Source organism: Quercus robur, chromosome 9 (genome assembly GCF_932294415.1).
Source record: "Quercus robur chromosome 9, dhQueRobu3.1, whole genome shotgun sequence".
Classification (NCBI taxonomy): Eukaryota; Viridiplantae; Streptophyta; class Magnoliopsida; order Fagales; family Fagaceae; genus Quercus; species Quercus robur.
The window spans coordinates 22,027,069-22,043,088 of record NC_065542.1 but is presented as its reverse complement, the minus strand read 5'-3'; the positions used below and the strand labels follow the sequence as shown (position 1 = coordinate 22,043,088).

The following is a 16,020-nucleotide window of genomic DNA, read 5'->3' as shown; positions in this document are numbered from 1 at the left end:
TTCCAAAAATGTTTATTTTATTTATTTATTTATTTATTTATTTTTTAGTATCTTAGTGATAAAGGGAGTTCAATTAAAAATTTTATTTATAATGTCTATCAATCTCCCGTACTCCTACTATTTGTTATGAATTCTAAGTTAGGGCATCGAGTTGGGCTAATGAGCTACCTCATGGACATACAAACTAGTCCATAGCTTGACCCACTAAGCTAGTGGGTTACTCATGGGTCTCAACAACAATGGGCCAAGCTACCTATTAGCTCGGTGGACCGTCATGCCTTGGGTCATAGGCTATTTGGTGACTCTTACTTAAAGTGTTGGTTAATTGATTCTGATGGGGTTGACATTTGAAGGTGAAAATACTAAATTAGAGAAGAGTAAATTAAATAATTTGTTAACAAGTTAGTTGTAGATTTTATTAATATTGAAAAAGAATACGTTAATTAAATAATTCGTTAACAAGCTCGAGTTTCTTTGACAAAACAAGAACCAATCTTGAACATGTTATTTGGTTTTTTTTCTTTTTTTTTGTGGGGGGGGGGGGGGGGGGTGGGGGAAGGGGGGGAGGTATGGAATGTAGATATTGATATTTTTGATAGAACTATCATACATTAGGGTTTGCGTGATTTGGTATGATTTGTGTCTTAAGATCATTTTGCAATGTCACAAGGGCTAATTTATTGAAAACTCTCATTCATTGCGAACGAGTGTTTACTCAACCACATCAACTCCTATTCATTGCGAAAGAGTGTTTAGTCAACTACATCAAGGTAGATTTATTGAGCTCGTTGTTGTGTTTCTTAGTCAATTTGGGCTAATTGGCACACACAATGACATTATCAACTTGAGGGACAACTAGACGCGGGAGTGAGATGCAAAACAGCACACCATCGACAAAAAGCTTTGGCATCGCCACTTCTTATTGAAGATGAGTTTGAGAGATGAGAAGATAAGGTTGAATATGGCATTATTGCTCTCTCTCTCTCTCTAAAGAGAGAAGAGACAAGAATGTAAAATATATTCTTAAGTCGGTGATAAATTTCTAAAACCTATCATTAATGGTCTATCAATCTGTACGATCATGGACTTATAACTCTTGGCCCCAAGGCCAAGAGCCCAAACAATTGGAATAGACAAGTTATACTTAAAGGAGAGGGAGGGAGGGGGAGGGGGGAGGGGGGAGGTGGGCACCTTTCCTGGCAGACCAGGATGGTGGTGGTACCGACCACAAGTATAGTGCAACCTAACCTCGACTCAAATGACCTTGGTAGTGCCTTGGGTAATATCATTGCCAAGCAACGACCGACGTCTAGTACCAGTTCCAAGGCTCCTATTCCCAATGTGGGACCCTCTTTTGTTAGGAATAATTTAACCGGGCCACATGAATGGTGAGATAGGTAATCATTATTAATCCACTGAGACAAGGCTATAAATAGGGGAACCACTCGAGAGTAAAGGGTTAGATGTTGGAGAGTTAGGACTAGGGAAGTAACCAATAGACATTATAGTGTTCAGTTAGAGAGGCTAGCTACTTAAACGGGCCCTTAATAAACCTATACAGGAGCTACCCCTTGTAAGATATCCACTAGCCCACTAAAATAAGTAAATTGTGAGCCCAAAAGCAAGGTTGGCCCATTAGCTGGGAATCGGGCATGCACATAATCAATGTCATTTTTTATTTTAAAAAGAATTGATGGCCAAATTAGAATTGCCTGAGCCGATTGAGCCAATTGGGTCTAGATTATTGCAAAGAACAAGACATACAAAAATACTCACGGAGTCACGATAAGACACCATAGCAAAATGACTCATTTTTTATTAGTTTCCTATGCTCCAAATAGGTTATCGTTTTGGTTAAATTCCAAACCAATTGATTATTTTGCTTGAATTATATATAGTAAATATCTATTTTCCTCAATTGAAAATACCACTCTTGCGATTGAAATTCATTTGTTCAAATTACTATTTGTAAGGATTGAGAATGGTGCCTAGGCCCACCAAGAACAGTGGAAGCTAGTCCAAAAAGCCTAAAGCAATAAATTTGTTACAGAGTGGGTCTGGTAAACAAGCTACCACGCTAATTAAGTGCAAGCCATAAACAGATTAGATCCAAGACAATAAGATTTAACACACAAACTGATGAAAATATCGCTCCTCGATCAAGTCTGAGGATGGGATGTTCTTGTATTGGTCAAGTTTATATGCTTACAAAGTGTTCTCTTTTTCTTTTCTTTTTTCTTCGATTTTCCTCCTCTATTTTTATGATAGCCATTTCCTTATATAGTCCGGTCACCATGCATCCTAGCTCTCCACTTGTTCACTTTCTAGGAAATTCCTTGGATGCTTATCCTATCAAGGCCTTCTTGGAAGCAATGAGAGGAGCTATGAGCTGGGATGACATTATTTAAGTGTCATTTCTCCATAAATGCGGCTAATTCATTTGACGTAATGCATTTAATGTGATAGTGACAATCTCCTTCCCAGATATTTCTTCTTTCCATTTTTGATATGGTTATGCTACTTCCCCTTGTCCTTCCAAAATGGTTGACTCCCCAAATTCTTGAGGTGCCTCTGCTCCTTGAGAACCTTGGCTACAACACCAATCTTCTCCTTTCCCCTTGGTCTTTTGGATTAGATATGCATGAACCCTTCAACCCTCCTCGGGTGTTCCTTTGTCCTCAGTCAAGGCCCATAACCTGAAAAACGTGCTCGAACCACTTGCCCTCACACCATTCATATAGAAAATTTTTCTAACTTTTAATTAATTTTCCAAATGAAAAGATAAGTCATATAAAATAACCATTTTCTCCAGTAATTTTATCATGTTGGAAGTGATCTAAGGCAATGAAAGCACAATCCCCACACACACAAGAAAGAAGAAGCTTGTTTTGGCATATTATGCACCAACTTGTTTTTTTTTTTTTCGTTCTCGAGTTCTTTTTATTTTAGATCATTTTCAAGTCATTGAAGATTTATTTTTGGTACACTTGTAATAGATTATTAGGATCCAAACATACAAGATAGATCACCGACTTTGACCATTTTGTCACTTTCAATCTGCATTGACATTTTCTTTTTCTTTTTTTCTTTTTGAAATTTCAGAATTGACATATTCAGTGGTATCGGCCGCAAGTTTTATCAACAACAGGAATCGGCATTAAAAGATAGGAGAAACAGATTCGTTAAATAGTGAGGTGAAGTAGACTAAAAAAAATCTACTATTTTAATAGACGAAAACTATACCGATATCTTTCATACCGTGTAATGAAAAATTATACAATGACCCGTTACTGCATTTTATACATTACTTACTATTTCTTCTATTTCCTTTTACACGTCTACATTTTGTCGTTATTGCATAGGATTTTTCAATTTCTTCAACAGGCGGCATCAACGCAACCTTATAAGATTAAGCATTACACATGACCTTCAGCCACTATTATTGAACGCTAAATATTGTTGATGATGGCTTGGCTTGGCCTAACTATTATGTGGTAGGTATCAGTGACAGTGATTATGTTGCTTGTTTATTGACAAAATGTATTATCAGTAATTGAATATTCTCATTCAACTATTGCAGTTGTTGAGTCCTACATTCAAACATAATCAAGAACCCAAAAAAATAAAAAGCAAGCAAAAAAGGCATTCATACTCAGACCAACCAGGAGAAAATATATTAAATTTTAGACACGTTCACAGACATAGAGATACATGCAAGACCAAACATGTGTAGAAAAGGAGGTCTGGAATACTGTAAATCTGCATAATTCAATAGCGTTTTTGCATAGCATTGAAATGGAAGATATGTTATTACAATCCTTTTGGTTTAAGAATCTATTATCCTTTTCTTCTTTTGGGAAATAATAATAAGAGGTTTTACATGAATAAAATTGACAATTAATTGAAACTGGAGTGGTGGTGGGTTCAATAGGATTAGAATCTTCTCCACCAAATAAGAAATAAGAACTGATTTAAAATAATATATCATTAAACTTACCTATGAATTTATTGACTACCAAACCCTTCTCATGAAGTGTACATGAAGAGGATCATCTACTAGGAAAATGTGAGTGTTGACATATAAAACCACATCACAGGATCTACCAATGAAGTCAGTTAATACCTTGATTCCCATAATAATCGTATAAAACTCTCTCTATTCCTATGAAATGGATACTCTCCAGTTCAAATAAAATGAAAATGATCCTTTTCTAGGTGGATATAAGTGTTGGTCTATAAAATTAAATCGCAAGATCTGCCAGTAAAGTCACAGTTCACTTCATTCCCATTATTGACCAAGAGAAAACACACACATAAACCTCTCTCAATTTGCTTTTGAAATAGCGTCCAAAATTTAAAGGTAAATATGGTATCATGTTATTTAAAAATGAAATATAATTTTTTTGTGTGATGACATGAAATTCAATAAGACGCAACATTAAGTACAATTTAAAATTCACGAAAAATAAAATTTCTTCATCAAATGAATCGATCCCCTCTCTTTTTTAAAGCAACTGAAGTAGATTTATTGTTGTCTATTTTAGTTATTGGGACTATGGAATCATTCTTTTCTTTATGATGTCATTGTTGAGTATCATGCCTATGGAACCAAAGTTCTTGACACTTCTGAAGACTGCTCCATAGGATGTCACTCCTACACAACCCAAATTCCTAGCAGAATGACAGCAACTCTTGGTGCCTTCCCTACTTTTAGACTAGGAGCTTCATTTGTTTAGAGTAGATTTCATTTGATAAGGGCAAACCAATTTGGTTATTGTATGCAGACCATACTACAAGCTAAATGAGATGATATAAATAATCTCATCCCATCATTTAGCCACAATAAACATCTCTCTCTCTCTCTCTTTTCTTTTTTTTTCTTTTTTTTTTTTTTTTTTTTGGGGGGGGGGGGGGGGGGGGTGGTGGTAAGGGTGGGAGTGACCAACACACATACAACTCACATCCAAATGAAACAGCCTTTAAATCATGAGTAATCATTTTACACTCTCATTTTGACCCATATTGATCTAAAATTACAAATTGGATCAGGTCTATATTCAAGTACATAAGCATATAGGAGCCGGGTGTGCATATTAATAACTCTAATCAGCTAAGATTTCATACAGAAAATCTGTAACAACATATACAGAACTATCAGACTTATTACATATACCAGCATGTCAAAAGAATTGATTAGGAAAGCAAATTGTAAAGTTGGAAATGGATTCCAAACCTCATTTATCTATTAAGTCATCAGTTTCCATCAGTTGCTGTGTCCTGCATTAGTATACAGGAATTATAAGTAACTACACAAAATTGATAAAACTACAAAAGATTCCAAAGTATATATATTGGGCAGGCACATCTGCTGAATCTAATTTACACAAGAAGACGCGTGTTGAACAAAATATCAATCAATGATTCTAATATGGACATTGGATACAATTTTTTCTAGCAATGATACTGTTTAGGGAATGAGGTCAAAATTTGGAAGGAAAACAGCCAACAAAATCAAGAGACAACATCATAAAGAGCAAAAGAAATTAGGAAAATGTTTTCATAATGTGAATAAATGGATGCAAGCTCCAAAAAGGCATCAAAGAGGTCAGAAGGACATGATCAACAGTAAAGATAGGGCAGTCCTTTCATGCTTGGGTACATGTAGGGTAGGGCTACCACACAAGGGGAGACCAGCATTTGTCACCAAAAGTATGAGGTGTGCTTTGCTTCTTCTATAAATGGCTTGGAGGGCATGTCCTAGAGTAAGCCACTCTGTCTGAAGATAGAGTCCTTCCATTTTTCCAAAACTTAGATATGCAGGAGTTTTTTTTTGAAAGGATGGCAACTCTATTGGAACCATTCCAAGAACTTGGACAGACATTTCTAATGAATTAAAAGCAAACAACATATCTAAAAGAAAAAGAGGTTAGGATTTACAATATATTGCTTTTAGAGTGTCCATTTAAAAAAAACATATCGTGAACTGCATTATGATTTTTATAACATTGTAAAAGCAGGTATTGATTTTAAAAAGGAAATAATTCTTAATTCTTCTTCAGGGTTAATATCTTGATTCTTGACAATTAAAAGAACTGCACATATCTTGACATTCCAGATACTCAACATCAGACAACACACACACACACACAAACAAAAAGTTAGTAAACAAACGCAGTCTTTCATCATAGTCATTGATCAAATAATTCAGCACCCTGTTGAACAAGACTAATTTTAAACATTAATTAAAATATTACCATATAGCTGTCTGACTAATACCAAGCCCATTACAGGTAAGTATCATTCCTTTAAATCTAGCAAGATATTCCTGCATACAAAGGGTAGAATGTCCCAGATAGTCAGCATGCAACATCAATAATCAGTACTAAGGGGGCCTTGAAAACAACCTAAACAAGTGTAAGTTGACATATCTAGACCTGATAATATGATTTTTCCATTTTCTTACCCGCAGAGTATACTTATCAACCTCATAGATTCCACTTAGATCATAGTCAATTCGTTTAGCGGGATCACTCAAAACTGCAAAAGAAATTAATACGTAATATTATAATACTTATTTTGTACAATTATATTAATGCATGATCTAAAACCAAAAATGCTATAAAGAACATATAACATTTTTTTGATAAGTATAAAGAACATGTAACATTGCTGTACTGTCTTCACATCAACAAAAGAAGTGATGGATAATTCAGGACCAAAATATATATTATTCAATATTTTTTATTGAATAATAGTCTGATGTACAGAGAAATAAAATCTGCTTTTAAAGAGAGAAGTGGGTCCCATGATCTTGAAATTAAATATATGACAATAACCAGAAAGGAATTAGTTTAGCATTTTTAATGTTGTAAACAATCAGACATCCAATAGTTCAATATCACAATCAAAGATCTTGATCTCCAAATGAGCACTAGTCAGGGACTGTTTCACTAGATTTCAAAAATATTTTTCAGGACTCTTGAAGATTCTAAAGATGAGAGACCAAGAAGATTTCGAAGGGTAGCAAATGCTGTAAGTGGACTCAGCAGACTAAAACCAATGCAGACCATTTCATTTGTATCCATAAGAATTACCTCTGTAAGCTTCATTGATCTCTTGGAACTTTGCAGTAACAGCACTGTCACCCTTGTGCTTGTCAGGATGCCACTTCTGTATAACCCACAGAATCATGTAGATTTCCTCAGTGTAATGTTGCATTTAGTGAAAGAAAAATTTGACCCTATAGAAATGAAAAAAATAACACTATTCAAGGAGCTAACAGAAAAGAAAGATGACCAACCAGTGCAAGCCTTCGGTAATTTATTCTGATCTTCTCATCAGTTGCATCATAATCAACCTCCAAAACTTTGTAATAATCCTTCAAACAAGTAAAGCCCGCCATCAAATATAGATCAAACATCTGAGTTAAATCTACAATCCCAATCCCTTGGAAACAAGTCATGTAAATTTGAACCACAAACATCTTGTAAGATGATAAAAATCTTTTAGATGTGTTGCCTGAAGGCCCTAAACCCACCATTAAGGTCCTATCAGAAGCTCTGAAAATAACTTTGAGCTAACAATGTGAATTTAATGAATGGTCTAATTGTAGTATTTCAAGTTCCAGGAAATCAAAGTTCTGATAGCATATATGCAAAGCATTAGAATAATCCTGCTTCCTATTTCACTTTCTACTAATTATTTCATTGCCAGGAAGATCTCCCTGTAAAGACCTTCATTGTGGCATGCTCTATCTCCGAGATACATGCATTGCAACTATACCCATACCTCTGCACACTACCAATCTTGTAGACAGTATTCACAAAGAAAGGTTATCTGCATTTGCTGATTTCCTAGTACTCGACATTGTGGTATGCACATCAGGAGAAACAAAATACTATACTGATTCAATAAAAAATGTATTTAACTTCAAAGAGGACTAAAAAGCAAGAACCATAGCAGGTTGAGTTTGGGTCAATTACTTATATACTTAATTATTTCTTACATGACATTTCTTCTTGTAAATAGCAAAATTGAAGCAATTCAGAGATATTTGTTTCATCAACAATTTATTGCTTCAAATCATCATTGCAATAAAAACTACCTCATAATGCTCCACATATGTGATTTATAAAGTCCTACACCTGTCATATCATATTTAAGAGTAATTATTGTGATTTGGGACTAGTGGAAGTGCATTCGCAGGATCAAGGAATATAAACATCCCCACAAGACAATAATATTTAACGTGGTTTGACCAACTCCAAGCCCATATCCATAGGCAATGCCAACCAAATTCCACTATCAATAATCTAGATTAAAATCACTCTCAACCAAACCTCACAAATCAGACTCAGAGACTCTCACAAACTAGGCTTACAAACCTTACAAACACAAACATAAACAAAACCTCACTCACAAACCTCATGTACAAACTCAATGTCAAAACCCTAATACAGCCAATGATGCTCCCACACTAACCAAAAAAAAAAACTCTCAATTCGCAAAACAAGCATCGTTCAACCTAAAAAATCTACCAAACTACTCTTCCAAGAAACCCACTCATGTTCTTCAAAGAGTCTTCCCCACTCCCCCATATGAGTCTTGGGCAAAATCCACCCAACATTATGTTATTATTCTCATCCATGAACCAAAGCTGCCTGTATTAGCAGATAACATAGGTTTAGTTACTCACAAACATGTATTTTTACTGTATAACCTTTTTTTTTTGGCATGAAACTGTCTAACTTAATGTTAAATGATCATTACTTCCATTAAGATCCTGGCTCAGAATATGTAGTCTAGACCTACAAAAAGCAGGCCTACCTGCTCTATCCTTGAACCAAAAAATTTATAGGGGAGAACCAATTAACTGTCAATCTTTTTTTCCTTACAATAAGTGGAGGTGGGGGTATTTGAACCCAAATTTTTTCCCATAGAAAGAAACAAGTAATGCCATTGAGCTACAATGCTCATGTTGACAATGAACCTCTATCCCTTAGCATTTTTTTTTAACAGTAAGTTAGATACACCGCCAGTGGGCCTTGAACCCACAACCTCAACATGCACCCGATCCCATTCTTGTAGGAAAGGAAGAGCCATTTCATAGCTCATTGGCTCTTCTTCTTTTAGCATTTCACAGTTCCAATCACAGGTTTGATTCTTGAAAGGTTCATTGGGTGTTCTGCTGACAAAAGCTCAGCAACTATTTATATATTTTGCAGTGATTTGGCTACCCCATAAGGGCACCCATTGAAACAGTCTATACCCAAACTATAATAGACCCAATTGAGACAGTCTCCACCATATGCAGAAAGCATTGAAACAGCACCCCTCTATTGATAACTGAGAAAACTACAGAACACACACACATAATGGAAATCAAACTACCCAAAAAGTTTCACTTTTTTCTTTTGCTTTCTCATCTTTCTTCAGCTACCAAACAGAGCAACAACAATAACAACAGCCCAAAAAAATGAAAACCCAGAAGCAAAATCCTAAAATAATTACAGGAATCATGACCAAGTACTAGAATAAAATCATTGCATCACAGAAAAATAATTACACACACCCAAAGAAACATAAGGAAAGAAAAGAAACAGAGAAGTGGGTCAGGAAAATTTGGATACCTTTGGGGTGGTATTATGATTGACCTCCATCTACTGGGTTGGTATGTACAGTACAGATTCCTCTCTATATTTCATTTGGGAAGTGCAAGCTAATTACTATTAGCTCTTTATTCAGCTGAACACATAGATATGAATATCGTATACCCTTTGAAATCAATAAAATTTAATAGAAAGAATCAGAAGGATTTTTGGGCTTTGTGGTGGATTTTTGATGGGAAAAAGAGAGATGAGTGGAGCTTTCAATGCCACAACTTGTATGGATTTTGATATCAGATTTTGTGTCTTTTCTTTCTTTCTTTCTTTTTTTTTTTTCTTTTTCTTTTTTTTTCTCTCTAATTCTTTGCGTGAAAAATATAGCCAAATCCTGCACGTGAAATTTTACTGGGGTTTTTGTAAAACATTCATGGAGAGAAAAAAAGAAAAAAAGAAAAAAAAAAAGATTAAATATGACAGAATTACGGTATAAAGAAAATCTTCTGGTCTATTTTAGGGGAAGAAAAAAATCTCTGAACCGGTTTGTAATAAAATAGCTGGAATTCCCTTCTGATAAGATCATGATCCAAGTATGTTTTTAGTTGTATCCTTATCCATTTAATGGGTCAGGTGACTTCCTCAAACTAGTTGGTAACCCGTGCATAATGGAAACTATAGATAAAAATAATTTTATAAAATCTTAAATTAATTAAAAAATTATATTATTGCATGATTTGTTATTGTATAACTTCAATTTATGTTACAATTTGATGAAGAAGTCATTACTTAAATGTGCAATGGCTTATGAAAAATTTGTCAAACAATTTCAGATACTGCAAAAAAAAACTCAAAAGTTCAGATATTAAAACTTTTGAAAGACAAAAAAATATTAAAGACCAAAAATTGTATGACTTCAATTTGTGTTACAATTTGATGAAGAAGTCATTGCTTAAATGTGCAATGACTTACAAAAAATTTGTCAGACAATTTTAGATATTGAAAAAAAAAAAAAACTCAAAAATTCATATATTAAAACTTTTGAAAGACCAAAAAAATTTAAAGAATCAGATAATTCACTGCTTAAAAATTATTGAAACAAAACAAAATATATATGACTAAACAATAGAGAAATATAAGAGAAAGATGGGTTACATTCAAAAAAATAATTCATGACTATTACTATTGAAAGGAATCAAAAGATTCAGATCCTATAAATTATATGTGTGTGTGTGTGTGTGTGAGACTCTCACAAATTCAAATGTTAAAACTTCCAAAATACCAAAAAAGATATATAATTAAAGAATAAGTTATTGAAACCATTCAAAATATATATGACTATTCAAAAGAGAAATATATGGACTGTTTGGATATTGCTTATTGCTGAAATTTGAAAACACTATAACAAAATAATTTTTAAATGTGTGAATAGTGTCGTAGAATCCAGTTTTAACTTAACGTTTGTTGAAATCCTACTTGCGGGTCCCGTGAACAGTACACGAGACCCACAAGAAAAATGTCAAATGCAGGGAGTTTCATTTTTCAGTGCAATCCAAACTCAACCATAAGAAAAAGAAAAAGAAAAAAACACCCACGAACCCATAAAGTAATAAATTTTAAATTTTAATGGGTCTAAACTTTAAACGAACATTTTCAGCATATGGCCCACGCTAAAAAATGTTGAGCAGGAGCCCACGTTGAAATAATGAAAGCCATACATTCTCTTAATACATCATATATAAGCTTTTTGCCCAAGAGAATTAACATACTTTCATATTGTGAGGTAAAACGAAGACATATGCAGTAGCAGCAACCTTAAATTTCAATTATTGCAAATTTTTTTATCTGGTAAAAAACAGTTAAAGAGAGTTTGGTGATTCATGTATGAAAATTACTTTTTAAAAAATATATGAAAAACCATAATATATATATATATATATTTTTGTTAACAAAGTAGAGGAGAAGAAAATAATAGAAGAAGAGCTCATACCTCTACTCGACTTCTAAAAAAAACAATATTGGGGTTTGTACTACTTTTATAGTGTTTATGACTAACCTCACAAATTTGGAAATAAATTATTAACCTTTGAGTTTAAGTTGAATTTTTTAAAGAGATAGAGTTTCACTCTTTGTTTAGTTTGGACTAAACAGAAATAATTTTGTTTTAAAAAAATGATAATGATGAGTTTGAGTTTAAGTTGGACTTATTAGGGAGATAGAGTTTTACTCCTTGTTAAGTTTAGATTTGTAAGGGCAGATTTTGGGGCCCAGGCCCAGCAAGTAAGTGGTTCTGGCCCAAAAGACCCTAGACAATGAATTTGTAGAGAGTGGGTTACAGAACTAGGGCTGGACGAAGTGAACGTTAATTAGTTATATGCCATGCAACAGCCTGAACGTGAGAATGTTCTATTTATGTTCACAGGATACTGGTCCGAGGAGACGTATGAGTGCATCTCTTGCTCTGATTACAGAATTCTTTAATCTCTCTCTCTCTCTCTTTTTCTGTAAATTTCCGATCCCCTCTTCATGGGGATTTCCTTCTCTTATATAGCCTCCTTAAATTGATAAGGGCCTTACACTTGTTAACCATCTGGACCTTCATTTGAGTGTCTGTCCCATCGGACATCCACCTTATCTTTCTGTGAGTTGCACTAGCTAATGTAACACTGTTCGCCTGTCTTCTCCACATTAATGCGGCTGAAAAAGTAGCTTCCTTGCATTTAATGCGGCAGTTGTGGTTTCTCCCTGGATGTCTTACATTTTCCTCTTTCCTGCTGTGTGAGGCTCATCCTACTACCCACGTTTGTCTGGGATGGTTCTCCACTGTGGAGGGGGTGCACATTGGGCCCATATTTGTGTGTCCGAGGAGACATTTCTCCTCGGACGTCTTTTAAAATAAATTGGGCTCAACAGGATTGGACCAGAAGTCTTTTGGTCCCCCTTTTCCCTTTTGGTCATGGTTGGGCTCCGTGCGGGGCCCAAGGCCCATTATTGACTTTGGGGATTTTACCCCTACACTAGCCCCTCAAAATTTCGGCTCTTTCTTTCTTGTCCGAGGAGGAAAGGCGGGATTTTGACATTCGTAGGATTATTTATTGTGGATTCCTGCTTCTCACGTGCCTCATTAATGACGGAGGTGTTTAATGACCCATGAGGCGCTAATTATTGCTTTTAGCAGTTTTATATCTTTTCAATCCAACAGTTGGATGTTAGATCAACGGTTGGTATCATTTCCATTTCTCTAGGCAGGAGTATGTCTGTCCAGCTTCTCCCGGATATATAAGATTTTTCAAAGGCATTTCCTTCTCATTTTTGAACAAGCATTTAAGCACTCAGAGCACTCCAGTACTTTCCCTTTCAAAGCGTTCAAGCCTTCGCAGTTGTCCCCTTGAAGATCTCCTGCAAGTTCCTCACTCGTAAGTGCACATTTCTTTTCTGTTGCCTTTTCTAGCGTTATTCCTTAAGTAAATCGTCTTCGCGTCACCTAGGATTAGGGGAATGGGTAAGCTTGAGAAAATGGTAAATTTCCCGGCCGGTATGGAAGGCTTCAGGGCTAAGTACCGTATCCCGCTGGAGGTAGGTCTAAAGTATTGTTCTCTGGAGGAAGTCTTAATCAAGAGAAGAACGGGGCAGGTTGCCATTCCAGTGATAGCCTTTATGGAAGGAGGAATGACCATCCTTATGGGGAGGATAACTAGGGATTATTTGCGTGGTCATAGGTTGGCCCCTCACCAATGTGTCGCGAATATGTTTCGGATTCTGGGGTGTGTAGACGTCTTGAACGATCAGATGAACCTTGGCCTTTCATGGTATGACGTGGTTCATCTATATGAATTGCACAGCCTCGGCGACTCATATTACTTGAAGTCTAGGTCCGATGAGGTGAGGTTGATATCCTACCTTCCCAAGTCCAACAAAGGCTTGAAGGACGACCTTTTGATCGTCTCCGGACCATGGTGCGACGGTATTCATTGCCCGGTCAGGGTAGGAAAACCAGGTGGGGCCCCATGGAGTTAGATCCCTTGGAAGGGATCTTAGTTTTGATCTTTCTTTTTCTTCGTTTCAATTTTGATTTCGCTTGTTTGCCTCCTCGGACTAACGTAACCCTTTCTTTGGGCTTTGCAGACAAGGCGCATACGACTCCTCGGCTAAGTTTGGTTAACATCCCAGCACTCAATTTCCTTCTGAGGTATGAAATTTACGTGAGTGTAGACGGGCAATTGTGGGCTACACCTCTGATTTTGGACTACGAACCCCTTACTCGTGCTCTAGTGGACGCCGGTCAAGCAATCAGGGCTGGCAGTCCGCGATTAGCACGAATCGACGTCTCCATACCAGGTTTTCTCGATTTGAGAGATTTACCTCTTGTCCAGCTGCCTGCTTAGCGTGCTTTTCCCGCAATAGTTGTCCCAGAGGAAGAAGCCGGTTCCTCGCACTTGTCTTTGGAAGATCAGATAGACCAGTTCCATTTCGCCGATGAGGGAGAGGTGTCAGCCAGGCCAGTAGAGCTCTCGGACTCTGATTCAGACTTAGACCGCGCCTTGGCAGCCCCTGATCTTGGTTTAGTAATCGCACAAGTTGATACCAACCAAGAGGTTGAAGAAGAAGGAATGGATCTGAAACCAAGGTATGGTCTCAGGGGCCTCTTTTCCAATAGGAACAAAGGGCAGTCCTCCAAGGATGTCCTGAAGGAACAGCCGACCTCCAAGGCTCCTCCTCCTCTTCCTCCCACATCGGATGCGACACTGCAGCCTATGCCCAATTTGAGGCGAAAAAGGCCTGTGGAGGAATTGGAGGAGGGCGAGGTTGGCCATGAAAAAGCCAAGACTCAAAAGAAAGGTAAAGAGACCAAAGAGCCTAAGGAGAAAAGGACCAGGTCCATTGATAGCCGAGACGAGGCGGCTATTTGGAGGGAACAGCGGATATGGTCGCCACGGCTCGAACTGGACGGCGCCCCAATTTCCTGGGATGCGACCCTGTGGGAATCCCAGCGAGGGCAGGCGTCATTCTTGGTTGAGGCCCTGCAGCAGCCTCTTCTTTTGCCTCGCGATATGAAGGGTCTCCGGGATACTCGACAACCAGACCTCTTCATGTCGCTAAAGAGGGACATGGCTATGGTAAGTAAAAACTTCTCCTATCTCATTCTCTTGTTACGTATCTATTTATTCATCATTCTCTTTTAATTAGGCCTTTACTTTTCTAGCGCAGGTCACTCAACAAATCTATGTTGCTGAGGAATGGGCCAAGAAGGCTCGTGAGGACCTACACAGTGAGGCTCAGTCCCGCTGTGTTGCCAAGAAGACTGCTGGCGACCTTAGGCAGGAAAATGATCGCCTGAGCAGTGAAGTAAAGGAGGCAAAAAAGGGTCGTGTGAGCGCGGAGGCCGGCCTTAAAAACGCCACTAAGCAGGCTGATGATCTGTGCATACAGCTCCGCCAGTCCGAGGAAAAACTCATGATAGAGAAGCAGGCGGTTTCAGATCTCAAGGCCGAGCTTGCGAAGGTCAAGGAGGAGGCCCGCTTGGCCAGGGAGGTGGCCGAGAAAGCAGTGGCAACCTCTTATGATCGCGGAGTCAGGGACACTGAGATCAGGCTGACCGAGGAGGTGGCCGCTATATGTAGGGATTATATCACCATGTCTTGGGGTGTAACCTTGGATCGGGCAGCAGTCCCAGCGGACTCCGATCTCTGGAAAGTTGAGAATATCTTTTTTCCGGAGGATATTCGTGAGATCCCCGACGTGGTTGCCCCTGAAGAGCCTCTCCTAACGAAGGCCTTAGCCTCAGACTCCCCCATGCCTGAAGTTGAGGATGCGTAGCCGGCCGTGAAGGACAAGTTGTCCGAGGACAGTCTTTCAATCAGGGAGGTTGTTGTATAAGCTAATGAGACTGTTTTGGGACCCCAGGCAACAGACGATCAGCCCGGGCCTACTCAGGGTTCAGACTTAGGAAAGTAGTGTAGGATTTTATTTGTTTTACCCTTCATATTTTGTTTTGTTAATGTTTGTAAAAGGACCGCTTTTGGATTTTAATGAGAAGAGTTGTTTTCCTTTAAATCTTGTTGTTTTACTTTCTCTTCTGTTTTCATTATGAATGGATGTCTATTATGTCATTAACTGTTGAAAACCAAGCATAAGTGAATGAATATATGGAAAAATGATAGACGATAATTAGACAAAATGGCTGCAAGGTTAATTTCCCCCAAGTCTGTGGCCCAAGGGGCCATGCAGGACTTGGGTTCTGTTTAACACATAGTGAAAATAACTGCGAGGTTAATTTCCTCCAAGTCTGTGGTCCAAGGATCCAGGCAGGACTTGGGTTCTGTTTAACACTTAGTGAAAATAGCTGCGAGGTTAATTTCCCCTAAGTCTGTGGTCCGAGGAGCCAAGTAGGACTTGGGTTCTGTTTAACACTTAGTGAAAA

General features: G+C 37.5%; 1 protein-coding gene across 1 annotated transcript; it reads right to left on the bottom strand.

Annotated features, from left to right (window-relative positions):
- Positions 1-4,957: 4,957 nt before the first annotated feature.
- On the bottom strand, positions 4,958-10,150 carry LOC126699574 (uncharacterized). The gene is made up of 6 exons (XM_050397474.1): positions 9,630-10,150; positions 7,301-7,378; positions 7,095-7,170; positions 6,464-6,537; positions 6,255-6,325; positions 4,958-5,277 (listed from the first exon to the last, which is right to left on the bottom strand). The coding sequence occupies exons 1-6, from the start codon at positions 9,657-9,659 to the stop codon at positions 5,235-5,237; spliced, it is 372 nt and encodes a 123-aa protein (XP_050253431.1). The 5' UTR covers positions 9,660-10,150; the 3' UTR covers positions 4,958-5,234.
- Between the last annotated feature and the right edge of the window lie 5,870 nt (positions 10,151-16,020).

Bases quoted from the DNA above. Each gene is read 5' to 3' on its own strand.
- LOC126699574 (XM_050397474.1), bottom strand. From the start codon at position 9,659: ATGGAGGTCAATCATAATACCACCCCAAAG. The intron at 7,171-7,300 runs GTTGGTCATCTT...TGGGTTATACAG, and splicing joins ATTACCGAAGGCTTGCACTG to AAGTGGCATCCTGACAAGCA. The intron at 6,326-6,463 runs GTAAGAAAATGG...CTTTGTATGCAG, and splicing joins TTGATAAGTATACTCTGCGG to GAATATCTTGCTAGATTTAA.